Source organism: Venturia canescens, chromosome 1 (assembly GCF_019457755.1).
Source record: "Venturia canescens isolate UGA chromosome 1, ASM1945775v1, whole genome shotgun sequence".
NCBI lineage: Eukaryota > Metazoa > Arthropoda > Insecta > Hymenoptera > Ichneumonidae > Venturia > Venturia canescens.
In genome coordinates this window covers 17427669-17454692 of record NC_057421.1, presented here as the reverse complement: position 1 = coordinate 17454692, position 27024 = coordinate 17427669, and the positions used below count along the sequence as shown (strand labels likewise).

At 40.2% G+C, this 27024-nt stretch overlaps 1 protein-coding gene and 1 long non-coding RNA gene across 5 annotated transcripts in view; one reads left to right on the top strand and one right to left on the bottom strand.

The window, feature by feature from the left end:
* Positions 1–27024, top strand: part of cdi (center divider) — a 44736-nt gene that overhangs the window by 6129 nt on the left and 11583 nt on the right. Inside the window, exon 2 of the mRNA XM_043411629.1 lies at positions 23090–23211. Coding sequence (XP_043267564.1) covers positions 23090–23211 — 122 coding nt within the window. The remainder of the gene's footprint in view (positions 1–23089; positions 23212–27024) is intronic.
* On the bottom strand, positions 21853–25341 carry LOC122406272 (uncharacterized). 4 transcript variants are annotated; one of them, XR_006259945.1, is made up of 4 exons: positions 25132–25341; positions 22894–23161; positions 22401–22557; positions 21853–22224 (listed from the first exon to the last, which is right to left on the bottom strand). It is a non-coding gene; the product is annotated as an uncharacterized lncRNA (long non-coding RNA). The 4 variants fall into 4 exon arrangements; XR_006259943.1 differs by having other exon boundaries at positions 21853–22557; XR_006259944.1 differs by lacking the exon at positions 25132–25341 and adding an exon at positions 23227–23545 and having other exon boundaries at positions 21853–22557.

Here is a 27024-nt window from a genome sequence, read left to right as displayed (position 1 = left end):
ATTTTAAAAACATTCCCGAAAACAGTCGATTTTTTTGACTTTCTAAAGCAGGACCTCTCGCTTAAAACAAGATCTGCTGGCCAGACAAAAATCCTTGGTCCTCGCGGGCACTTTCGTAACGCATGAGCAACGACTCGTGTGATATGTTAATATACGAATACAAATGATTTTCGTTAATTCGGAAAAGTAACGTAATCGTAATTCATTAAAGAGGGTGATTCGAAAGAATTTAACGAGGTTTCTCGCGTCTACGGTGCTGATGGGATCTTTCGCTGCGAGTTGCTCCGATAAAACGAGCATGAAACATTAACCATGCCGCTATGAAGCAGAATCGATTTTCGCTACTCCACGGCCAATTCCTTCCCCCGAGACGCAAGCATTAAATTTCCCACGCAAACTGTCGTGGCTTTTGGACCTTTTTGCCAAAGCTCGACGCGCTTTAGTATAGTGCGCTAAACTGACGTGGGATGTACTTTAAGAAAAGACTGACCACTGCGCCTCTCAACGAATCGTATTTATACGTGCACTGAAAAAAAAAGGATTGGTAAATTTGACTCACCAAATGCGATCAACGAAAATGTGTTAATATTGATAAAATTTAGTTAAACTTGAACACGTAATAGTTGATCTGAAAAATCGATTTGGTTAATCTACCACATAGTTTTATTAAGGTAGTTCATGTACGAAACGATTTTCTTAAGAAAGTCTTGAAATTTAGACAGAGTTTAAATGGGTAGTCGACTGATACGCATTTCAAATTTTGAAGGGTTCGTCTTATTAGTTATTGAGATAAACGTGTTTAAATATGAAGAAAAATACACAGGGTTGTAGGGACTATGCGTAAAAAATCGTTTATCATTCCATGTAAGGAATGAACGCTTCTTACGAAGTTTATGAATAAATACACGCAATAACAATGAAGTATATAACGAAGATTTGGGAAAAAATTCGAGACAATTGTCTGACTAGTGATAAAGACATATTACATTAAAGATTGAACGAAATTGGTAACGAGCACTCGTATAACCTTACATTTGCTTATTTCGGCATTTTGTTTCTTCCTGGCTTGGTCCATTCCTCTTACAGCCTTCTGTCTTTTTATCAGTACTTTTTTTTTTTATCTATTTTCGAATTAATAATTCTGACATCAATTTAAGGTGATAATATCTTTAATAAGGGCGTAAAAGCAACCCAATTTAGACACCCATAAAATACGATTCTTCGGGCACGATCTACATTAATGTGAATTACTTCATATTTTTCAATCCAATCACATTTCTATTATAACAATCAATTTTTTTTTAACTTGTCTATGCACATTAAACTACGAGATCACATGCCGAATAATAGACACGACGTATGTGAGCATACACACTCGAGATGCTCGTCAGACAACAGTTTAAACTCCATTCGAAGTGTTGAAACGCAGGACTTGCGCCTTTTCCTTGTTAACGACGAACGACGTCGCTACGTACACCCGTGCATGTCGAGGATCGTTTGTCATAGAGTCTTTCCGGTCCGAGTCAGAAGACATTCGTGCTCGGATCGCGTTTAGTTGGAGAAGTAATCGCTATTACGACATTCGCGAAGAGAGCACATATATTTGTGCGACATTGCGACGGTTACGTAAATAGTGCGGTTCGAGTTATTTTTTTTTTTTTTTTATATATCTGTCTCCCGTGGTGCCCCCCTCGTATTTACAATTTTTTTCCTTTCTTTTCTCATTTTTATAGTATTGTGCCGATGCATCCATTGCTCGGAGGAAAAGGAATGAGCGATAGCCGTTTCAATTTCTTATCCGCTCTATTTTCTCAGTGAATAGAGCGAGCTGTGCGTTTAAAAATCGCGTCGATCTTACACGATATTTAACCAGCCGAAACGTCTTCCCATAACGATCCTTCAATCTCGTATAAATATCTTCACCGTTTTATCGAGCGAGAAATCTCTTCGAACCGATCGCTCGATCCTCCAGCTTTTATTTCCGTTCCTGAAGAACACACACACAACAAAAAGAGAAAGAATAACTGTTCGTCGCAAGCGATCTTTCTCTCTTTGCAAAACACATCGATCCCGTAGATTCGCTCCATAATCGGACTCTCTCATTGTGTGTGTGTGTGTGTGTGTGTGTGTGTGTGTGTGTGTGTGTGTGCGCGCCTCCGTGTACGTGTCCGTCTGTTGTAATGCGACGAGTATCCGGCCCGGCATCCAAGTTCTGTTCAATTTCATTCGCCGCGCTCTTTTCTCCTCCCTTCGTATATATCCTCTGTCTATAGAAATATCCATTGATTTATAACACACATCAGTAAAATCTTTCTCGGTCCATAGATTCTCATTCAATTAGTTGCCTTTTATGAAGAAAGAAAAGAACGACGAGGGATCCATAATTACCAGTCAGTACTTACCATGTTCGATGCTCCTTAACCATTATTTTTCTCCATATCGACCAATCGACTATCGAATCGGAAATATTTATTTTATATGCGGCCTTCCTTTCAATTTCCCATCTATCACAGGTGACCGATGTCAAGAATTCTAGGCAATAAATCATCATTTCGGTTTAATCGATTCGATAGTGTGTAGTTTTCTAATTAATTGCAACGATTCGTGTTACTTTCTACTGGAATCAGTCCAATCATGGGTCACGACCTACCTTAATTCAAGGACATAAATGCCAAAGTTTTATGCAAACTGATTTGATACTCACTGGATTACGATTGTTTGACACGACGCTGAAGTTTGCAACGTTCGAGTCCAACGAAGTTGACAAAAATAACATTTGTCATTCACCAATTTTTTATTCCACGAATCATTCGTGTAGACTGAAAAAATGCGAATCGCAAATTAGGCAGGTATCAGAACTGGGGAATTACTGGAATTGTTGGAGAGTTTTTTCAGATCATTTCGTTGGACTCCAACGTTGCAAACTTCAGTGTATTTGTTTGACTCGATTTTTTATTTCGGACCGGAAGTACGAATACACGAAAAAATTGGAAGGACTCATAAGACGACACGGAAAGTCATAGACGGAAAAGAAAACTTGCATTGCGTCTCAACGTCGCGAGCTTCGATACCATGCGGATTATGTCATCTGATAGAAAATCAACTCCGCAGCACCATTTTTCCATGTCCACGAATATTTTTTCTCACCTTTTAATCGATGCTGCACTGAGCTAAGAATATTAATAATGAAGCAATTTCTGTCGCAACTAAAATATTTCTTTGGATACGGGAAGTAAAATATTTCGGAGATGAGACTAAATAATTGGTTAAAAAGGTGATTCCCAAATCAGATTCATGGAACCAGTTATTCGACCGAAATCGTCGGACTTGGATGCCTCCATTGATTTCAAAGTAATCTTCATCATTCGATTTCCATGATTGAGTGAAGAAATAGCGTTATATAATCTTCTCTCACATTTGAATTTCTAAAATTAAAATTCATCCGAAAGTTTCTATTCCTTTGAGCTACAGAGCTGCATTTTAATCAAATATGTTATGCCGTCCCGATCGACTTATTCGACTGCTCCACGTCAAAACTTCGTTTTCCACAGCCATCAGCATCCTCGCATACGAATTGCACTTTGGATGTGCATATAGTACACTGGGAGCTAAAGTGCTTGTGTCAATCTCATTCACTGAGGCTAAAACCCGAGCGTGAATTTCGTGTTCTATCGAAATGCAATCAAGTAACATCGTAATTGATTATGGTCTGATTGACATCACAAATATTATGAATTATAATGTAACAATGGTTCGTACTCGAGTTCCATATTTGCTCGATCTTAATTAATTACGAATATTACGATGTAACAAAAAATATGACGTTTGTCGAAAATAAGAAAAATTGGAGGCCAGAAAAGCAAAAATTTATGACGCTGAAGTTTGCAACGTTGAAGTCCAACGAAGTGATCTAAAAACAAATTTATCTACAAGTCTTGTTTTCCTTCATTTCGTTGGACTCCAACGTTGCGAACTTCAGCGTCGTAAAAACGATGCTTTCCTTCAACCAGTAGAGTCGACTCGAGGTTTTCTCAGGTTGCATATTTCGCGTGGTTTTGTGACGCGCGTTAGGAAATTTGAACTCTCGCATTTCCTCGCGAAATATGTATTGGCAAAGGAGTTGCACAAAGTCGCGAGTTTCTTGAGAAGGTCGAGCCTCTAAACCAGGAGAAATGATTCATAATATTAATAATTGGCACGAAGCCCCTCGTTTCGTATATTAGCAGGTTACTATCCGGCACTGTTGACGAATAAGAATTATAAATATATCTGGAGACTTATTATTGAAATGTTGAGGGAGAAACTGCCAGAGGAAAGGGGTCCCTGAAATAGTGTTTGGCAGATAATCGGGATCGTTCATCGCGGACGCACATCTTGGAAAATTTATAATTTCGCATTGATTCTTTAAAACTCATATTCTCACGTGAAGAAAATTTGACAAAATGCTATCGTCTTCGACGAGGGAACGCGATAATTCCAAAGCTTTCCGTACGATCAGCAGGGAACCTTGACAAGCGTGTCGTTGTCGGCGTCGTTGCCATCGTCGTCGGCGTCGACGTCGCTACGAGAGCACAGCGAAGCGCGTTATAAATAGGTCAACAGGAAATTAGCAGCTGGTGGTGGTTCGCCGATGGTGTGTACGCGAACGAGCTTCGTAGCTTCGCCAGCGTTACATAGCTTGCGTGTCACCTACGGAGCAACAGATTCAAAGGCATTCACAGTTTTGCGTCATACATGAAATCAAGAAACCCCTCGCGGTCCTGGCAACTTTGATGGAACCCCGCTTCACGGCTGAACACTCGCCTCTTTCGTCCCGTCCCTCGAGAAGGTGCAGAGCCCTGACAACTTCTTAATCTCATCCAAAAATATATTTTTCCAACGCATCTTCCAATGCTCTCGGCGCACTCGTTACATTCTTTTCAATATCTACGCGGCCAGCACGAAAATAAATAGATGCATCCGAATGCGTCACTCTTTCCGGCCAATTAATGCGTTTTTCATAGCAGATTTTCTACTCAATGACATTTCGGTGCATCAGTCTAAACGGACTTGACAAAAATTTATCTCCCCAAACGCGAGAACTCTTTTTAATGGCATTTTTCGACTCTGTGGAATGAAAAAAAAGCTTGGGAAGCTGTGCTCGAGGAAAATATTGCACATTGATCGAGTAGGTTTCTCATTATCGTGCAAATAGCAATACACTGAAAACAAAACTTGGTTGAAACACTTGAAAAATGTTGAGTTTAACCAAAATATTTAGTCCCACACGCACGACAAAATATTTAAGTGATGATTCAATTAGATAGCGGTTTGGATTAACGAAATTGAGGGTTACGTGACCATATATTGGTTGCTATAACGTCATATTTTGTTCCAACGAAAATATTAGTTAATGCATACGAAAACTAGGGAAACATTAAAAAAAAAGTTTTTCGTATATAGCAACAATTGAAATAAAGAAAATCAACTATTTGATCAGGCAGAAATCTAGTTGGTTAGTTAAGAAATAAGCAAATCTGTTTAACTAAATTATACATAAAATATACAGAACTTTCTTTCGAGGTAGACAATTGATTTGGTTCGTCATCGATAAGATTTAGTTAAGCTACATGAAGAAAAAATCCGACGATCAAACTTGTTTGTTATTTTTCACAAATCACGTTGGCTAATATAAAAATACATTTCAACAAATTTTGGGTTATATTGAACTGACCAGTATGATTCGATTTACAAAATATTTATCATTCTCAACAAAACCGTTCAGATACTTCAGTACTTGATATTCAAAGTAGAAATGAACAAGTGTTTCGAGCTCACATAAAGAAAAATTCATCGGATAAACGAACTATTCTTTATTTACCGCAAGCGGATGTTGGTTAGATCAAGCAACAAAAATATCAACTACAGACATTAATTTGTTGCAGCTATTTTTTTTCTCAGTATAAAAAAGCCATTCAATCAACTACAAAATTTTGGAATTTTTATTAAAATTTTTACGACGGTCCGTGACTCGAAGCGCGATAAAAAATCGTATAAAGTTGAAGCCGTGCGATATTAATGTACAGTTTTTGTCCCGCTCGACGGAGCTTTGTAGAGCTCATTTTCGCTCTATTTAAGTAAATTAAAATGCATCCAAGTGATTTTTATCACTTGTCAGTGGAAAATTGCGCTTCTCAATGGATACTGGGACATAAAATATTCGCACGAATCATCGCTCTTTTGTCGGTTACTTTCCTGTAATTGGATGTTGTGAATCGCGATCTAACCGGCTGCACCGGTTTCCTCCTCGAGTATATACTACTTGTCAACGTTGTTGCCGATACCGCGAAGATCACCGAGACGTCAACTTCGTCAGGCGAACTTCATCGCGTTCATCCTCGTATATATTTGCTTCATCCAGACGCGTATTGTAACTCCTTAAAAACTCGGAAAAAAAATAGAACAAAAATAAGGATAATGGTTGAACGCAGTTATACAGCGGAGAATGAGAGTCGCAAGATTGTCACGACGTATCAGAGGTCGTGCATTCCTGGCTCGAAGCCCGGGAGCACAAATTTTACTGAATACCGTCGCACTTTCGAGCCAAGAAAGATTTTTAGTCTCGTTGGAACATGAAAAGAATAACGTTAAGTAAATAACACAGTAGAAACAACGACAAAATCAACAAGAACCTTGGAAAACAGCGTAAAAAACGTTACACCCGATCGCAAGGATATCAATTTTCCCAGCAGCGAGCTTTTCAAACTTCTATGTTTTTTCTCAACATGTTTTTCTTCCTCGACTCGCCAGACTGTTACGCGCATAGTCGGAGTGCCGGGAAATACATGAGAAAAGAAATACTGCATAGTGATGCTCAAGGAAATAGATTAGTGGAAAAAATAGAATCTAAAAATGCGCGGACTCAAGAGATAGAGCCGCACATGGAGACCAATGAATATACGCATGACGCTGAAGTTTGCAACGTTCGAGTCCAACGAAATGATCTAAAAAACTCTCCAATAATTCCAGTTATTCTAAAATTCTGTTACCTGCCTAATTTGCAATTCGTAGTTTTTCAGTCTACACGAATGATTCGTGGAATAAAAAAATTGGTGAATTACAAATGTTATTTTGGTTAATATTGTTGGACTCGAACGTTGCAAACTTCAGCGTCGTGAACACGCTCATGTGTGCGATACATTTTTCTTCCTCGTTACGACGAGGATAAATTCTTTACGTATAAATGCGTCAACACACGATTGTATAGAGCGAACGGTCTCGTAACGACAATTTTCGTTTTCTTTTTTCCATATCTCCCGTCAATGGATTCAAGGATGCGTTTTTTATTCATATTTTAAGCATGGAAACGTTCCTTTGAACGATAATTCTTCGTGATTCATGCTCCATTGATATTCTCGCTGAGCTATTCGCCTTTGAATTTTCTTTGCTTCCACTTATGAACTATACGTAAGGCGATTTCGTTTTTGTATTATGCATTGAATGAATTGCGCATCACTGGCATTGAGAAAACAGGCGTCTGCTGCAGTTTTCCTCATGCCAAAAACAAATTGATGTTCAATGAAATGGTATGCAGGAAATCCAATGGGCCGGTAAGATAGAATCGCGCGGTTATGCAACGTTGAGAATATTGTAAGCCAAGAACCTCTCCGAAAATCGTCGGTTTTTATTCATTTTGCGAGCATATTTCCCACCTCCGAATGCGAATATCAAACGATTGAAAATGTTTTCGAATTTGTATCTCCGCACTTCTCGGTGTGAATGGCACAGATAAAAATTCTCGGTTTTCGAATCTTCGCGTGACCGCGATATGCGCCTTCAATTTCGGAGCCCTGGAATTTAAGGAAGTTAAGGCATTAGAATGAAAATGATGTCATTGCTTTTAAACCGATTGCATCTTATAAAGTGAAGTGTAAAAAAAAATCAGTTGAATTTTCAGACAGTTTGGGAGCGTCGTTGCTGAGGAAAATCAATAACAATTTGGGCCAAATAACATGTAACCTTATGGAAGTCAAGATACATTCAGTGATATCTCCGTTAAAGATGATGCTGAAAATATGAAATTTTTTGGGCAACACGAACAAAGCTTCCTGAATAATGTCAATTTTTTCAGATTTATTCGGAGATTTGCTGAGATTATATTAATAATAATCTGTTTGCCGTGCAGTTTTTTGAGGCTAGGATCGTCACCGTCCGTGTTTTCGACCGAGCTTTCACCAGTTTTTCGTCTTTTTTTATCCCAACTCTTCTTTAAAGTGTATGCAACATTGCCAAACTGTAAACTGGCCTAACTTTTGAAAGGTACAGGTTGAAAGGTACTTTTGGAAAAAAATGACTGCACGGCCTCAAGTTCCTTAAGGAGGGTGGATCGCGACGATGCAATGTTGCCATGCTAAACCATGTTAAGAGGATGGATCAGTCGGTATATCGCAACCGTGAGTGCGAGAGAGATAGCTGCAAATTTCGAAATCGAAATTCTTTGACACAGTTTAACCGATTAAAAAAAGGCTCTGTCAGTCGATTTTTGCTATCGTTCTGCGTAGGCTGACAGAGCTTTTTTTTAATCGATCAAACTGCATCAAAGAATTTCGATTTCGAAAATTCCAAGTGAGGCCAGTCGACTGATCCATACTCTTAAAAATATTAAGAAATTCAAAATAATAAGAATTTAATAAAATTTGATAAATGTATTCTTTTAAAATTTATAAGACAATATACATTTTTTTAGATTTTTCTACCGCATAGCTCTCGAGTAATTGAACACTAAAGTTCACGTGTATAAACATATATATAGAATTTACACATATACAGTTATACATCTCGTGCATAAGAACTTGGATTTAACGCTCAATTATTCGATAACTATGTGGTAAAAAAATTTGAAAAAAATTGTATTTGTATACTTGATACCAAAGAATGTTATCACCAAATTTTATAAAATTGTGATTATTTTGACTTCGTGATTCACCCTCTTTAAGGCATTTGTACGCGGGTAAAATACTTGGAGCGTTGATACCTAACGAATGATTACCCTAGAAATACGTTCGGCTGCGTTCGCGTCCTTTAAAAAATTCCAAAAAGAAGATGCAAAGACGTAAAAGCGCAGACGTTGATTACGGATTCGGTAATTCGCTCTTTTTTTCCTTCATGGTCGAGATATATCGCTGATACGTGTGTGGAGCGTCCGGTAAAAGGTGAAAAGGTTCTCTAAAGTTCGAATGTAGGCGCAAAAGGAACGATGAAAAAGGGGCGGGAAGGGGGAACTGAAGCTCATCAAGTTCGAACCGAGTCCTCAGAAATAACACATTTTTCGCTCCCGTTTCTGTATATCCGGTGGAGAAATGCTCTGAGCATTCGAGGGAATCGCATTGTCCCTAATTGCCGCTCATCGAATTATTCTTCGACATTGTTCGTCGCAGGATTGTCGGGGCTTGTGTGTGCAATGGCAATTATTCGGTGCATGGAGATGAACGCGCTCGGGCGCGTATATTCGATCCGTGGAAGGTCTAATCAACGATCCGTTGCACTTTTTGCTTCCTCTTCGTTTCCTTCGTCAAATAGTATCTTTATGATGTTTTTGCTCTTGATGAAATTTAACTCGATCTCGTTTTTTCCTGTAGCGTTATTTTCTGCGGACTCTTCGCTTTTTTTTTTTTTTTTACTTTTTACAGAATTTTCGCATTTTTTTTGGCTTCGGCTCTTCCTCGAATGACCGGTACTTCCGGTTTTTTGATCGAAGATCAAATTATATATTCGAAGGTTTTCCAATGCGTCGCTTTCCAAATCATTTATTTTCTGAGACCAAAATCTCGTAATAATTTTTCGCTTCCTTTCGTCTCATCTTTAGGGTTTCTATCACACTGGTTTGTTTTTACTGAAACATTGATAGTCGAAAAAACAAAAGATTGGTGTTTCGATCGAAATTCCTCGCAGCTCGACGTCTCAGGCTCATTCTCAATTTCTTTTTCCATGCGATGCTCGTCTTCTGCGCTTCTTCATCTCCGCTGCGGTATACAGATCGTGAGAGACTGTCGTGGCGTTAGCCACAAAATCTATTTTCAAAACGTATCTTAAGCTGCGTCGTCGTATGTCCTCAGCATCTCGTTTCTCTATAGATACACACTATGAATTATGAATATTTTCGTGTGTATCTCCCAGTCTTCGCTTTCTCCTCGTCTACGTCGCTGTGCGCTTCTTCCTCTTTTTCTACTCCGAGCTTACTCGCCCGCGGTATCGTTATTTTATTTGAATTTCTTTCTCACTCTACCCTGAGATCTCACGCGGAGACGTTAACATCCGAAATGACACCGTTGCGCGAGAAAAATACCGAGCACTGCGACGAGAACACGCACGTGCCCGAACAAACATATTTTTTCTTCTCACTTCTCGTCTGCTCCTATGCTCCCGGCGCAATAATCTTCTCAGTCATCCCAACATTTAAACATCCGGCTGATCCGCGAATAGGAAATTCGCTATTTAAATCCCAATTTATTTTAAATCCCAACGTTTACGATTACATAATATTCGCTCTCTCCAAGTTTTTCTTTTGCGATTTTCATTTTATTATTTTTTTTAATTTTATTTTTTTTTTAAAAATCGTTGCTTCTTTGGCTTCTGTGCCAAATTCTTTCTTCTCGGAGCCTCAGTTTTGTGGCCTCGAGCCACTTTTTTTTTATTCTGTCGAATGGACCGGGAGCAGAATAATCGCAACGATGAATCATTACGTTTTTGGTATCGATTGATCACCGACGTTGAAATACTTTTATTTTCGTCTTTCATCGAATGAAGTATACACTCAATTCTCGGCCAAATTATTGCAGTTTTCCCATTGTTTATAATTCTTCAACCAGAGAGAATTCGCAGTGTCAAATATCAACAAATATTCTTCGCACCCTCGATTCATAAAGATAACATGAAATTTTTGTGAGCAAAATAAAATAAAGTCCACATTCCTCGCAATAATATATTTAGCGTTGTGCGACTTTCGTTCCAAATGCAACATGTGTGTCTCATTAACACGTTCCACCGGGCACATATGCTCCTTCATTAATTCATATGCACAATCGCAAGCCGTGCGATATTAAAAGTTGCTGTGTAATTTTTAGAAAATTCGTGATTGCGCAAAAATGATGAATTCGCTTTAATTGCAGGTTGAATTTATCGCGGTAATGATTCGTCCGTTTTCTCACGATTTTCGGATCGAATGCTCAGCTGAAATTCCCGTTGCGTAATGCGGAGTGAAAATTAGAGATTGGGCTGCTTGCGGTTTTGTTGAAACACTTGTTACGGTTTTTTCATCTTTCTCCCTCCTTCGCGTCTTCCTCGTTTATTACACAACTCGCACGGCGCTTAGTATGAGTCGGCGAATATATATATATAAGATATTTTGATCTCTCGCCAGATGAAAATGATTTTGGCCATCGGCGAAAACGATCGAATCCGCTTTTTCTCTTGGACAATTTTCACCAAAACATTGACGAGATTTTCCGATTTTCCCATTCGATTTACATTTATTTTTGTATCCTCAGGCGAATGGGCTCGGGAAGCTCCATGATATAATATTTTCCGATCGCGATTTCTCTCCGGTCTCGTTCTGTCATGTACAAATCCGAAAAGTGAGAACGTACAATTTTCTTTTTTCACGGGCGATGTAATTACGTGTGATTATTTTCTTTGGTTTTCGCGTTCGTGCGAGAGCCTTGATGCGATGATTATATACGTGCGGAGTATACTACTACCGGTGAATTTATATTTATGCAGAGTAGAGATCGGACTAGATGAGCCAGCGATGCAACCGAGTATAACGCATACTATGCAGACAGAAGCATATAGCGAAAAGCCTCTTTGAGCTTTATTCTTCTTACGTATACGTGTACGCAGGTTATATGGCGTCCGCGCGCGCTCCGTAAGTGTGCGAATGGAAGACTTGAATTTTGTTTCCGTGCTCGATTATTCTCGCATCCTCGAGCACGTCTGCGCTCACGTCTGTATAAGTAATGAAAGAATTCGGTGCTAACTCGGGACCAGAATTTTCATACTCGCTCGGAAATCGGTTGCCTGCGAGGAACGACCTCATCGTCGAATTGACGATTTTTTATTCCGAGAGAAGTCTGAATATCGAACGTGTGTTCGTTATTATTTTATTCCAATATAAATTCCTGATTTACCTTCAATCATTCTCGAATGTATACGAACCGCTGTGTCACCGAATTTCAATTTCTCGTGAGGTTGAGTGAGCGATCGACTGTCGAATGCGAAGTCACAAGCTTCCAATCGTTCGGAATCTCGGATTTTCCCAAATCGTAACTTCGGTATTTTCGGCTGGTACCCAATTGCAGTTACAGTCATGAGAACCATCGTCAGAAACGTGAATTTCGTCCATCATGCACGCGCCTCAATTTTGTCGATTGAAAAACTCATAATTTCTTCATTCCTAAAGATTTTCACTGAATAAAGTTGCATCGGCAATTTCTCTACGCCTGTGAAGTTCGCCTTAAGCATGCGCGTGGCTATTAATCGAGCTCAGGTTATAAGAAAGCCTAGCGATTCCTCCACAGCCGAGTCCAAATTCACACCGATTCTCCTCTATAATTATGCATATGCATTGAGTGTCCAGTGGATCTTCTGCTTGTACGATGCCAGCGAACGCAAGAATTCTCGTGCGTGACGAAAGCGAGCTTAACCACGCAGCGAGAGAGGCCGCGCGATTAACCCGAATATCGAATCTGCGGTGGCCGTATGTCGCGTGGAAACACTTTAATGTATAATTGTTGAGGATGTACGCGGATGTGTATGCACGTACGTGCAGTACCTCGTTATCGTATACGGCTTCATGCTCGTTTTATTCAAATCGTGCCTATGACTTACTCTACGATGATAACGGACTCGAAGAGGATTTTACCAGCTCACGTTCGAGCACTAAAAATCAAATTTCGTTGAAATATTCAGAGGTTTTCTTACGTGTATATTTAACGAGAAACAGTTTTTCCAAGCCAACGAAATTTCAGATTTTACAGCAAGCTTTGTTACACAGAACCGAAACTTTGGCCGAACTCTAAACCGTTTTGTCGCATCGGCGAAATGTTTCGTTGCGCCTATTCAACAAAGTGTTATAATATTTCAACAAAATTTTGTCATCAGTGAGTTGGTTAAAAGGCAATCAAAATGAAAGGTCTCGCTTAACGAAAACGCATTTTCCGCAAGCAGATCAATGATCGGCTCCTTTTTGAATTTTCCGTTTTGAATAATCAGCGTCGCTACCGGCGCGCTTCTCAATATGAAACGTTAGCTCAATAGTAAAATGTATTAAGGATCACCATAGACTGAAATAAATTTCTGTCCCCGTATGACCTAGCCGAAGATGAGCTTATTTTTCATATTTCCAAAGTGGGTACCGACGAAGAAGGGAATTTCCATTTTTTCATTTTATATTCCATGCGACGAGCCTTATTCAGCTCAACCGAATTCGAGGACAGATTAAATTTTCCCATTCTGTAGGATTTTATATTTCGTAACGGTAAAAATAAATTTGGAAGCGTCACCTTGAACAGATTTTGAAAAGGCCTAATAAAACTGGGATTCTCTCCGAGTCGCTGCGATATACTCGAGATTTTCCGACTGACCTCCATAAGAATTCAGAGTCATCGGAGATGAGCACGACGATCGTAACAGAGGAAAATCATCACAGTGAAAAAAAAAAAAATAACAGTGAAAGAAAAAACAATTCATTTATGTATTTCTCGGTTCGATGCCCGTTTGATCTATCGACGTATAATCGTGCCGCGACCGCGACCAGACGCAGCACTGTAGTGCATCGCTTCTGCGAGAGACGTAACTCTCGTGAGGTTGGTGCAGGGCCGTTAGAAACGACCTTGCATCTTGTCTCTTTCGGTCTCGTTGCAGGCTTTTCTTTGCTCGCACTTCTCTCTCTCTTTCTATCTCTCGCAATGTGACTCGGAATGAAGAGCGGGAGATAATCTCGCGGAGGCGCCTCGTGGTATGAGAAAATCAGAGAGAGAGAGAGAGAGAGAGAGAGAGAGAGAGAGAGAGAGAGAGAGAGAGAGAGAGATGAAGAAAGACAGAGAAGGCGGGAGTGAGAGGGCATTTCCTCCTTCTCGTCGTCACGATGATGTTACTGCCGCTTATTTTGTGCTCTGTGTAGTGCTTACTCGCCATAAGAATGTTGGAAACAGACGTGAAAGCCGGTCACGCCTGGTGGCCATGGAGTACGCGAACACTCTCTAATGAGCCTCTTACGCTCGTTCGCTCATTTTCGTTCTCAACCGGCAATTCCTTCGCCGAATATATGTGTATACGCACATTTGTTGAATGTATGTACTCGTGTCTTGAAGCATTAAAAAATATCCATGGACGTATATTCTTATTAAAACATGATATCCGCGGTGCATTAAAAGTGTGTGTATAAGCGTGACACTGAATCGTTTCAAGTACGATTTGCCACATATACTTTTCCATTTATTTTGTCCTCTCTCTCTTTCTCTCTCTTGCCGAGCGCTCTCTGTATCGCTCCTCGATCCGTTTCGCCCTCCAAAAGTGGCCGCATTCCGCGACACAGGAAATTGACTTGCACGTATCGTCTCTGAGCTTAAAAGAGAGGAAATTAAAATATGGAGCGAGTGGACCAGCAGCAGACTTTATTTGTACCGACGATTTATCATCCTATCAATTTTCCGATCGCTCGCTCTTCAGGCTCGAAGCGAGTGAGCCGATTGCGCCGAAAATGTGCTCGATCCTGCGGTATTTTTGTTGGAACGATTTCTAATTTTAAATTGACATTGAAGCACAGTTTGTCCGGAGTGCACGAATTTGCATAAATTACTTTAAGAAACTCTGTTTCTACAGATATTTGCGGAGCGAGAAGCAGCCCGAGAAATCTGTGTCGAAATATTTCTTTCGCAGAGCAGTTCTAATTAATCCGTAGCTTGTAAAAGTTCTTGACTCGAACGAGCTGCGCTTATTTTGTACGCAGGTACTATAGAAGTACGAAGAGTCGAAGAAAGCGTGAGCAATAAAAATTTGATTCTGACATCGGTGCACACCGCGCGATGAGCGCTCTCGCATGTGATGCACCGCGTGCACTTCCTGCTAAACTCGACTCCAGTTCATACCATTATTTCGACTAACGGCGGACGTAGCTGTTGATTGTTGCTCGGATCTTCGTTTAGAAATCGCAAGAAAGTCCGAACTCTCCTGGCACTGTGGAGAACCTGCTGTATATGTGCGTACATGTTCACGCGCAGTTTTGTATGTAAGAATATCTTTGAATATTGCGATCTCTTCGCGAATACACTTTGTGGGTATACAACTGGAGAATTTCGATGAGTATCACGTTCAGGCCTACTCGTGGCATCCTCGCAAAATGCACGTGTTTTTGTGCTTAAGCGACTATCGTATGCTGTAATTTGGCATCAAAGTTCCGATACGACGTACAAGTCGAAAATGATGACGGATTTTCGACGTGATACGAACACTTAATTCGTATGGAAATTACGCTCAATGTTACAGCAGCAACGAAACAATTTTACTTCGATCACTTACATGCTTCATTCATATGTTTTCTATGGAACAAAATGGAAATGATTTCCGTATGGTAAATTCATCCCGAGCTTTTAGAGTCTGTACATGAACGAAGCGAAGGCTCTTTCCGTATATGTTAATCCGTCGCCAAATCAATGATGTTCTGTTGAATAAATAATGAAGTGTACGATAATCCGGGAACATTGAGACGATCGAATTGTTCGTTTATGCAAAATCAATTTCTCAGTCAATGACCACGTGCAGCGTCCGAATACAGTCGACTAAATAATCATCCCACAAAAAGTTATTCTTATTACATTCACGTTTTTTGTGATCTCCGTTCTGAAACTTCGACGTACGTTAATGAGAAATTATTTTATTTTTGTTTATTTTTTCTTTTCTACTCGATTTCTACGAGCACATTTAATATTGAGATGAAGTAACGATCATTTATCGTGGCCTCTGCTTTCAGCTTCGAGTTAATTCATTAAATGATTAAAAAATTGGATAATGACGATTGGAAGTTAAGGTAGTTCGTGCACGAAACGCTTTCCTTAAGAAAGTCTTGAAATTTAGACACAGTTAAATGGGTATACTCGACTGACACGCATATCAAATTTTAAAGGGTTCGGCTTATCGGTTATTGAGATAAACGTGTTTAAATATGAAGAAAAATACAAAATACAAAAAATCGTTTATTTTTCCATCTAACGAATGAACGCTTCTTACGAAGTTTATGAAAAAGTACACAATAACAATGAAGTATACAACGAAGGTTTGGGAAAAAATTCGAGACGATTGTCTTACTAGTAAGAAAAATATATTACGTTAAAGATTGAACGAAATTGGTAATGAGCACATTTGCTTATTTCGGCATTTTGTTTCTTCCTGGCTTGGCCCATTCCTCTCACAGCCTTCTGTCTTTTTATCAGTACTTTTTTCTTGATCCAATTCCCGTCGTGTTTTCCCTTTGCGCTCTCTAATGCGATTTTTCACATAAAAAATTATAGTATTTTCGCCAGGGACGAATGAAATTATTTGGAGTTCAGTCAGTGATGAATCCCCGATTAATTAATGGCTTGTAGTTTCATTCGCCAAAAGATAAGTTGAAAAAATGTATTTACAATTTCGAATTAGTAACTCTGACATTAATTTAAAGTGATTATATCTTCAATCAGGGCGTAAAAATCAATGCAATTTAGGCACCCATAAAATACGATCTTCCGGGCATGATCTGCCTTGAATAAAACTCGGTTCACTGCATTTCGCGACGATCGTTATGGCTTTGACTACGAAAAACGAAATAGTTTTTTTTTTTCATCTGAAATATCGTGTCGAACGACTCTGCGCCAGTTTTGTTATATAAGCCAGAATGTAGTATTTCATAGACTAAATAACAAAAATTAAGAGTCAATTGAGCAAATACTTTCTGTATTTACAGACATGTATAAGGGATCGAGACATAATGAACGGAATTTGTGAGAAAACGGGTCAAGCGTGAATTTTCACGTCCAACCAGTCACTGTTCGTTGTTATTATTATTATCGATTCCACTACTATGTTTTTGATTCCTTGATATTAGCGGTTGTGGTTAACGTGCGCCTTTCAAAATGACATAAACCAATGAAATCAAACGATAAAAAAATTGGAATAGCTCATGAAACGAAGCCGGCGAGTTTGCGATCGCGTTTTGGAGTTCACGTGGAAAGATGCTCGTCGTGGTTAAGAGAAAGTAGGGTGCTATACGAGCCCCAATGCAGATGAGAGAGAATAAACATCCATGTATCCGGTCCCATCAGGCACGGTATGTGTTTCACAAGAAGCACACGCGCGCGTGTGGCAATATCGGAGAGAAAGAGAAAAAACGAGGGGGAGAAAGGCCCGGAAAAAAGAGAAGGATGAGGACGAAACTGCGATGGAGATTGACGCGGAAACTTACAACTGAGCCCGGCATCCATTCCTGAGAATATTAATCGACTGAAATTCCTGATCCCATAACGAGTTATTTCGTGAACTCTTAGTGATTGATTAGCGCAGGGAATCATCTTCATGGTAGAAATCTTCGTTTCTAACTTTTTCTCGGATTTTTACATTCGTGAGAAATTCGACGACGAAAATATCTGGTCGGAAAGAAAATTAGTGGCTGCTCGAACATACGGCAAATAAAATCGAATGGAATTTCGCTCGTGTATTTAAACGAGTTGTAAAAAGTTTTGAATTCTTTCATATTCCGACCTCCCGTACTTCCCTCTTTATTTTCACTTTCTTCCTTCCATCTCTCGCTCACTTCTTCCTGTTTTCATCTCGGGACGTGTGCCCGCACGGCATTATACGATATTTCAAGGTGCATCTCGACGAGGGCGTCAAGAGGATGAGAAGTCAGCCACGAGAGCGTCATTCGAGCACGCTGAAACCTCAGGTGACTCCCTAATTGGTGAACTTCATACCTCCGCATAAGTACCGGAGGAGGCGAGAGCTAGTGAAAAACGAGATTCTGCCAATTATCGCATACTGCTATCCCGGGATGTAGGAAGTAGCGACGAAGAGAACGACCCGAGAGGGTCAGAGAATAACGAGCTTCCGGTTGTGAGGAAAACAACGCGATGAAAATATCGAGAAACATTTTTTTACGCAATAAAAATTATGTTTTCGTACTTCTCGGAGGTCATTCCTCGATTGAAATCATACCGATTAGCAATTTTGTTTTGGCCCGGATTTATGCTTCGTTTTTTTTCTTCTAGCGCGCTCTTTCATTGTCTAAGCCCATTCGCTCGTTTCGTGGAATTTGGAGCGAATTGTACTTTGCAAAATTCCCGATTCGCGCCGGCCTTCTTGTTTACCGGTATCCAAGCACTAACATCAGCATTAGTCGAATCCCGGCTCTCGCTCTCCTTCTCGTAATCGCGTGCTCGCGATTCATCCCTCTTATTCGTCATCGTTTGGCAAAGCTCCAACTAAGTCAGCCCCTGCCAAGGAATCTTGGCTGTACAACGTATCCGCTCTCTTGAATCCACTGGCAATTCTCATTTTTTTCTTTTTCATCTTTCTAACGTTCGTGAATGCTGTCCTTTCTATGCCCTTCGCTTTTTCTTACGGTCATTATCGTAATGCATCATTTTTTATTCCCATCGATCGATATTTCATACAATTTGAGATAAAAACGTGCAAAGATGCGCATCGCTGTTCAGAGTCTGTGCAGCACGAAATTACTTTTATGGCTTTTCTATAAAGATATAAAATATGATGAAATTTCTAATGAAACTCGTAAACTCGTATACATTTCGTCTTCGTATTAGTCATCCAGCGTTTCATGTCCGTCGAATACTTTCGAGCAAGTTTCATTTTGTATTCTATACGATGTATCATTAAAAATATTCCAACTGAACGAAACTCAACGGTACGATTGACACAAAAAATATTATTAATCCGACCAAGTATGGAGTAAATTCGAAAAAAATTTCGAAAAAATCCACTTACTAAATTAACATTAATTTCAAATAAAAATGAAGAATGGAACTCCCACGACACAACGAACGAGTGAACGCCTCCGATCACAGTCAAAATCTATCGAAAAAAAATGTTGAATTTCGAAAACGAATATAATTCCCTGTGAGAAATCGTTGTACGAGCGCATCGCCCACGACATGCTCAGCATGCCGTTCCTTCTCTCACGTTAAATAGTCGTTCGAGTGTGCAACATCCACGCAGATGCATTTGCGTTAATCCCAACTCCGGAATTTCCCATGCATGTGTTCAACGCTCGACACTCCGACGGAGTTGAAAGGTCAGCGACAAGTATCTCTTACTTTTTCTCTATCTCGTTAAATACACGTTGACGATCTATAGATTATACCTATGTTTTATCTATTATCTCGGTATACGTCGCTTTATCACGATATTATCACGGTCTTGAAATCTTTAACGGAAGTATATTGCCTGCCCCCCCCCCCCCCCCTCCGCCGCTCCCCTCCCCCTGTCGCATTCATTCTCAAACACATTCAGCCACAAATACCCCATTTTATAGATAATTCTTTCTGCTTACAATGTGCAAGGAAAATATTCAAGAATTCTTGTCCTTCTGCTCTCTCTCTATACGCAAGAATAACGATGCACAGAGATCCGATAACTCGGTGACTATTTATACGAAGAGCTTTCATAGAGAACTCGAAGGAGTATAAAAGAGAAAGAGGCGCAGTCGTAAACGAGGCTACCAGACACCAACGTTTTATGAACGTTTTTTTCTTTTCGCCCACTAAGGAATTCGGTCTCCGCGATATCATCCTTGTCCCCGAATCGACGTTGCCTCACATATCTTCGTTAAAAAAGAAACAATGTCAAACGTCAAATTTACTTGAATCAATGAAATTTTATTATTCCATCAATTTGGCTCTTTTGAAACGAACGTTTCTGCTGTATACTTCATATGTCAGAGCTATACACGATGTTGATGTCTAACAGTTTGTCCGTGCACGTATCGGTCGTGGGGGGCACAATTTATGCGCTTAAATATCCATTTTTCTTCGTATGTGTACGCACCCGAGGTGAAATGAGATGATAATATAATGGGTTTTCTTTATTCCTTAAATGGGGGGGGTTTTTTTTTTAATGCATCATTCATGTATCACGAGATGCGAAGAAGAAATTAATATTCGCTATTAAAATGATTTTTTATTGGTAAAATGAAGTTTTATTTTTATATTAAAAATTTCACAGTGAAACTGGCATTGTAACGTTGATGACTTTCTGAATTTTTTATATTTAAACGTAAATCATCGTCGGTCGCCTATTGCTGTATCAGAGTGAAATAATAGCGCCGTAAACTCATCGAGTTTTCTAATTTCTCAAGATTTCAAGTAGCAAAAAATTAAACGCCGGTAAATTGAGTGCTCGGAAAAAAGGAAAGGAAAAAACAGCGAAGAGCAAGTAGCAACGCTCTAAGAACGGCGTGACGGGAGAAAAATCGCTTAACGGGCTCAAGAGTACTTGTCGAATGGCGAAAACGGTCGATTTAACGATCACACGCCGCGAGTGAATCATACTTACACACATAGATATGCACCGCTAAAAGTGAATTTGATCGTTGGTAATCACGCAATTGCGCGAATGACCGCAGCGTATAGAATCATCCTCGGACTCCTTTTTTCCTCACGTTTCGATATTCACCCGGGATTTTTTCATGACAATAGAAATTCGTCTAGCAGCCGCGTTACTAGCTTTCATCACACCGTACGTGTTTTTTCCACGTTAAAAATCTCGTGCATATCCGATCCGTTTCATTAACGTGCGCGAGATTTCACTCGTGTGAAATTTTCCTCATCTCACTCTCCCACTTTCGTCTTTTTCATTCAAAATTTCTCACGTTTCATCGTTCTTGCATTGAAGTCTCGTTTCGTCTCTTTCTCACGCAGTCGGAGAGAGAGAGAGAGGAAAGACGCGTACAAGCGTGATGAATATAATAGTCGGGCGAGGGAACTTAACATATCAGAAGACTATTGCGACGACGACAAAAGCTCTTTCACTCACTTTTTCTCTTTCTCCTTCGCTCTCAACTTCGCTTTCTGATCATTTTTTTCTTCTCCAACTCTCGCTGGGGATTCCGCGCGCGGGTGATAGCGCGTCGGTCTTATACGAGAATGGGCCATTGTGTCTCGCCAGACTCTCTCGTTTCGTTATTATTCGCGAAAATACTCTCTCCGCCTGTAAAAAACGGTGCACGCATCGCGAGCGCGAACGCCGCCGCGTCTTCACCTCATCCTAATACATGCCCATAAACGTGCGTGATTTTGTTCGCGTGTGCGAACTTAAAACGACAAGCCAAAACGCCAGGGAGGGAACGATTGAAGAAAGGAACTGTGGACGCGCGCGCGCCATGGCCTCTAATTCCGTCAAATTAATTACCGGCGCACCGATACACCGCTGCTTCCCCAGGCTCCCATTGATACCGACGAGAAACGGGTAGTCCAGGCCAACAGGCCTGAGACATATCGCCGACACGCCGTGAGAGAGTTCGAACTTTCTCCGGTTCTTTCGTCTGCGCGTATATGCTGCTGCTCTTACATGTAGTGCCGTAAACATAGCAAGTAAATAATAAAGGCGTGTGGAGATAATTGGAGTATCTTAGGTGCGATAATGCGCAGTACTTACTCGAGAACTTCCAAAGTCTGTACCGCAGTTATGAGCGAAATAACTAGCTGTCGATAGCGCACGTACTCGGGAAAACAAATTTTCATTTATGGAAAAATGGACGAGGCGATGATCGTCATTTGAATAATGAGAACAGCTTTTATCGTAAATTTATTTGCTCATTGCGCCTATACGATGTGTTTGCACGCAGCTGTGAAAGAATAAATGAGAAAATAATGACGCGGTAGATGTCGATTGTTGCTACGATAATTGCAAAGATAGCTGACAAATCGAACGACGCTGGTTTCACGAATCATTGATGTGGCTTGAAAAATGACGAATTGCAATTTCGACAGGAAACGAAATTCGAGATTTACTCGAATTAATTGCATTTTTTTCGACCATTTCGCTGGACTCGAACGTTGCAATCTTCAGCGTCATACGAATCGGATGATGCTTCACTCTGAACAGGTAGCCGCACGAATTCCAAAGTGCATTCACTCGTATGCATACGCGTGCAGTAAGCGCGAGCGTCACCATCCGCGATGAAGTAAAGTAGATTCATCGCTGAAAGGAAAAAAGCGTACAGAAGCTTTCTTTCCCCTCGAACAGGCTCTTTTTCCAGGAGAGTGCTCGAGAGCGCGCGGGGTGCGCGCGAAAGTGGTCTAGCTCTCAGCTTTGTTTTTCGCGACGCCGGTATCGCGAGTATCAGCGCACAAACTCTCGCCAACCCCGATACACACCTGCGACAATTTGCCTACGCGCGATATCACTCGGTGGCGGCTTATTTTTTGCATCGATCCTCCCATCTCTGCTCCGCGAGACAAACTTTCCAATCGATTATTAAACGGTCGCGATCGTTGGAATAGCCCAAGATGTCCTTCGTAGGTACATTCGATGCTGCAAAAAAAGCGATGAAAACGTTTGTGTGTGCATTTACGTATAAATATAGGCTTCGCCAGATCTTTATCTATTTTCTATCTCATCGTTATGGAATTCCGTATGAGGAGTCGAAAGTATCGTACAACTTTATAACGACTATACGTGATCTTTCGTTGCACGATTCATGTGTATGCACTCGTACGAGAATGGTGGGAAGAGGCGCTCTATGTTTTTATGTATGAATCTGTTATATGCTCTTGTTATTTTATAAACTTTTGAAGCTGTTGGCCATCGCGTAACGATCTTCCCTAATAATACATTTCGCGCTTTGTTATTTTATTTCTTTTTCTTTACCTTCAGAAAGTGATATACGCCTGCTGACGCGCCTCGATTCGATGCTTCGTTTCTTTCACGGTGCGGTTTGAATATCCGGTGAATGTTTTCAGCAGCTTGCGTTCGCGTGTCAAATTCCAATCGGTCGTAAAATCCAATTATCCGTTCTCATCACATTTACGATCTAACGACGTTATGTTTTTCATTCGGTTTTCAGGTCACCCACAAAGTAACGAGTCAAGTGATGGTCCTAAAGATGAATCAGCTTCCTGCGAATAGGCCGAACATGCTGAAAGAGGTACAACTGATGAACAAACTGAGTCATCCCAACATACTTAGGTGAGCAAACGCAACTTTTCGTCGATTAGGTACACACGCATCGCGCTGCCACACATGTGATCGGCATCTCGAGCATTCGCTCGTTGTACGTATGTGCTTCAAACCCCGCGGACGTTGCACAGCACGTGATCCAAGTGCTGCGAGTTTTTGCCTCGAAAGAAAAATACAAATTTCAAGGAGTCGCGGAGCTCGATCAGCGTTCTGGCTTAGTTTCTATGGCACTGCGCGGTTTCATTGCAACTGAAAAATCCTTCGAATGAGGCTAAGTTTAGCTAATCTTTGGCTAATCAAACGGGAACAACGCTAAAGGATGTCAGATCGGTTTCTGTAGTTATAAACGAGAATCGAAAGGAGGATCGCATCGAAAAAACAATGAAAAAAAAGTGAAATACTATGATTGGGATCAAACGAATGAAAGCTTCGATGTAAAAAGTCGCGACCGAGTCCTCGGGCGAGTCTCCTTTGCGAGACACACTTTTTTGTCCTGACAGCTTTTTAGAACGTTGATTGGGTTTGCGAGGAGTATTATTTTACGACGCAAAGACATTCAATCCACGTTTATTATTTTGCTGATTTTTATTAGGAAACAAAAACACGATCCTGAACTGTTTTGAAAAACTGTTGGAACAAATTTTCTCATTTATTGTTACAAAAAATTAGTAATTGCGTGGCAGATCTTAAGGAAGTTGAGGCCGTACAATCATTTTTTTACCCAAAAGTTATGACCTGTACCTTTCAAAAGTTTGGCAATGTTGCATACACTTTAAAGAAGAGTTGGGATAAAAAAAGACGAAAAACTGGTGAAAGCTCGGTCGAAAACACGGACGGTGACGATCCTAGCCTCAAAAAACTGCACGGCAAACAGATTATTATTAATATAATCTCAGCAAATCTCCGAATAAATCTGAAAAAATTGACATTGTTCAGCAAGCCTTGCTCATGTTGCCCAAAAAATTTCATATCTTTAGCATCATTTTTACCGAAGATATCACTGAATGTGTCTTGACTTCCATAAGATTACATGTTATTTGGCACAAATTGTTATTGATTTTGCTCAGCAACGACGCTCCTAAACTGTCTGAAAATTTAACTGATTTTTTTTTACACTTCACTTTATAAGATGCAATCGGTTTAAAAGTGATGACAGCATTTTCATTCTAATGCCTCAACTTCCTTAAGGACGGGGGGGTAACGTCAATTCGGTGAAAGAAATTTTAAGAATTTTTCTAGACACTACAGATTATACAAATTTATTTTATTAATTGTGACATCCAATGTATGAACAAGATTTCCTGAATTTTTAAAACTCGAATATCGATAATTAACCCGATGGTAGCAGAGGCACTTCGGAAAAAAGTTGGCCACCGGTAAACAGTGTAAATCGAAATCCGCTCGACCAACCCTTTTGAAATTTGGCATGCTACTTCCTTACACAATTGGCCAAGTATCTAGGAAAGCTCTTTTTCCAATTTTTCATAATTATCAAATTTTCAATAACAAATAAGCTCATTTTTAAGGCGAAAATCAGTGTTTTCACTTCTAAGTGTCACAAAAAATGTAAAAAATCGAAAAAAAAATCCTCTCGTAGATACCTGGTCAATTGTGTAAAGAAGTAGCATGCCAAATTTCAAAAGGATCTGTCAAGTAGATTTCGATTTATACTGTTCACCGATGGACAACTTTATTCTGGAGTCCCTCTGAAAATTTGCTACCATCGAGTTAATTATTGACGTTCGGATTTTAAAAATTTCGGAAATATTGTGCATGTATTGTATGTCAATGAATAAAATAAATTTGTATTATCTGTAGCGTCTAGAAAATTTCTTAAAATTGGGCTTTTTTCCACCGAATAGACGCTACCCTGCCCTTAAATAATGGCAATTTCTCTTACTTAGTAATTGAGAAATTAAACGTACGTACCGGCGAATGTGTACCTCGCAATAAGAGTAATGGGATGTTCAAAATTCACCGTGTGGTCCAAATTTCTATCGAATGTAATCAAACGCGCTTATATTCCCGTAAAATCGCCGACGAAGCAACAATTTTTTAAGTGAAAACACTTTCGCAACAGTTGTTTGACTTCGTCAATATAAAACGTCGCCGCATTTAATAGCTCATACGTCGACGTCGGCGGATAAATCAACAAAGACGAGGAAAAAACAAATCGATTGCGTCGTCGTCGCTGACGAAGGAATAAAAAACATTTTATTCGGTTAATTTTTTATCGACGACGGTACGCGACAACTTTTGTCTCTCGCGACGAGAGAAGATACGTTGTTGACTCAAGGCTTTGCGAATTCCTGTACAGGCCGATTCGACTAAAGTGAAATTCGGTAGAAAAAACTTGCGAGAAGTTGCGAATCGGTTTGCAGCCAAATATTTCTCCACTGAAATGACATAATTTCAAAGTAAAACACGTTCGTTCAGTTTCAACATATTTTTTTAATTTCGTCACAATTGTCCAGCCCAAAAAACCAAAAACCTTTTGAAAAAGGCGCTCGCACCTGAAACGATGAAACTCTGCATGGAATCTCCTATGCGAATATATATAAAAACTCGTATATATGTCGAGTCCCCCGTTTCGACACTTTCATCAATGTCCGCGAATTTATTAACCGATAAGTCTTTGAGTTGTAAGACGCACGTGACCAGTTTCTCGCGGTCAGTACTTTGAACTTGTCCCTCATTATTCTTCCCTTTTTTTCCTACACTGCCTCTGTACCGCGTTCGAGGCCGTTTAACACGACATGCGTGTAAATAACAAACGAAAAATAATTGTCAACTGGCCAAAAGTTTGCGTTCGTGAATGCCTGGGGTAAATTGATTAAAAGTTAGTGGCCAGCACACGACGATTTTCCACTGTTTCCAATCGAGTTATTCAATTCGGGTTGTTCACACATTGACAATGAAAAACCGAGTGCAGAAAATTTCGAATTTCGATACTATTCTCGACAAATCATTGAGCAACGTGTTGAGCATTTTTTGGAGAAAAGAAGCAGGAATAAGACGTTGCTTCTCCTCACCGATCGAAAGTATTTTTATCCCTGAAACTCGATTTTATTCTTGTCAACACCGAATGTCGTGTAAATGTACGCATATATATAGACACTTTGTACATTGGAGTGTCTCGTCGAAAACGAAGACGACGACGACGACGACGACGGAGACGATGGAGACGACAAACACTTGGCCCAGATTCAGATCTGTTTATCGCAGGTCTCTACGGATTTTATTGCTGATACTTCTGCCCCTCCCCCGTCCCTCCTGGCCGCCGCTTCTCTTCTCTCTTTTTTCTTGTTTCTTATGCATACATGTGTACGAAGAACTTGTAATTTTTCGTTCTCTTTCTGACTTATTCTCGATTTCTATAGCTTTCTCTCTTCCCCCCCCCCCCCCCCCCCCCCCCCCGCCCTTTCTTCTCTGTCGTCCTGAGCTGGGACTCGCTATCGGATATTCTTTTAAATACATTTTTGCACGGACTCAACGTGTATCGTTGACACAAACTACTCTTATACGTATAAATGTGTATATACGTTTTTTGTTAAGAGCTTTAGCAAGCCGAGCAACGTTTCTTGGGTTTCATTGGATCGATGAAAATATCGTTGCGCGCTGTATACACGGCCGATACCATCGACGAGGATATCCGATGAACAACACGACTTTAGCCACTTTGTTTTAACGAGAAACGGGGGGCGGCCAATCCTCGTTTTGGGTTGGGCCAATTTGCAACAGTCACGAAAACATCGCATTTCCAGTATTTGCCGATAGAGACAAACCTCTCCGTTTTATCAATGTCCCGATTGCCTTTCAGCG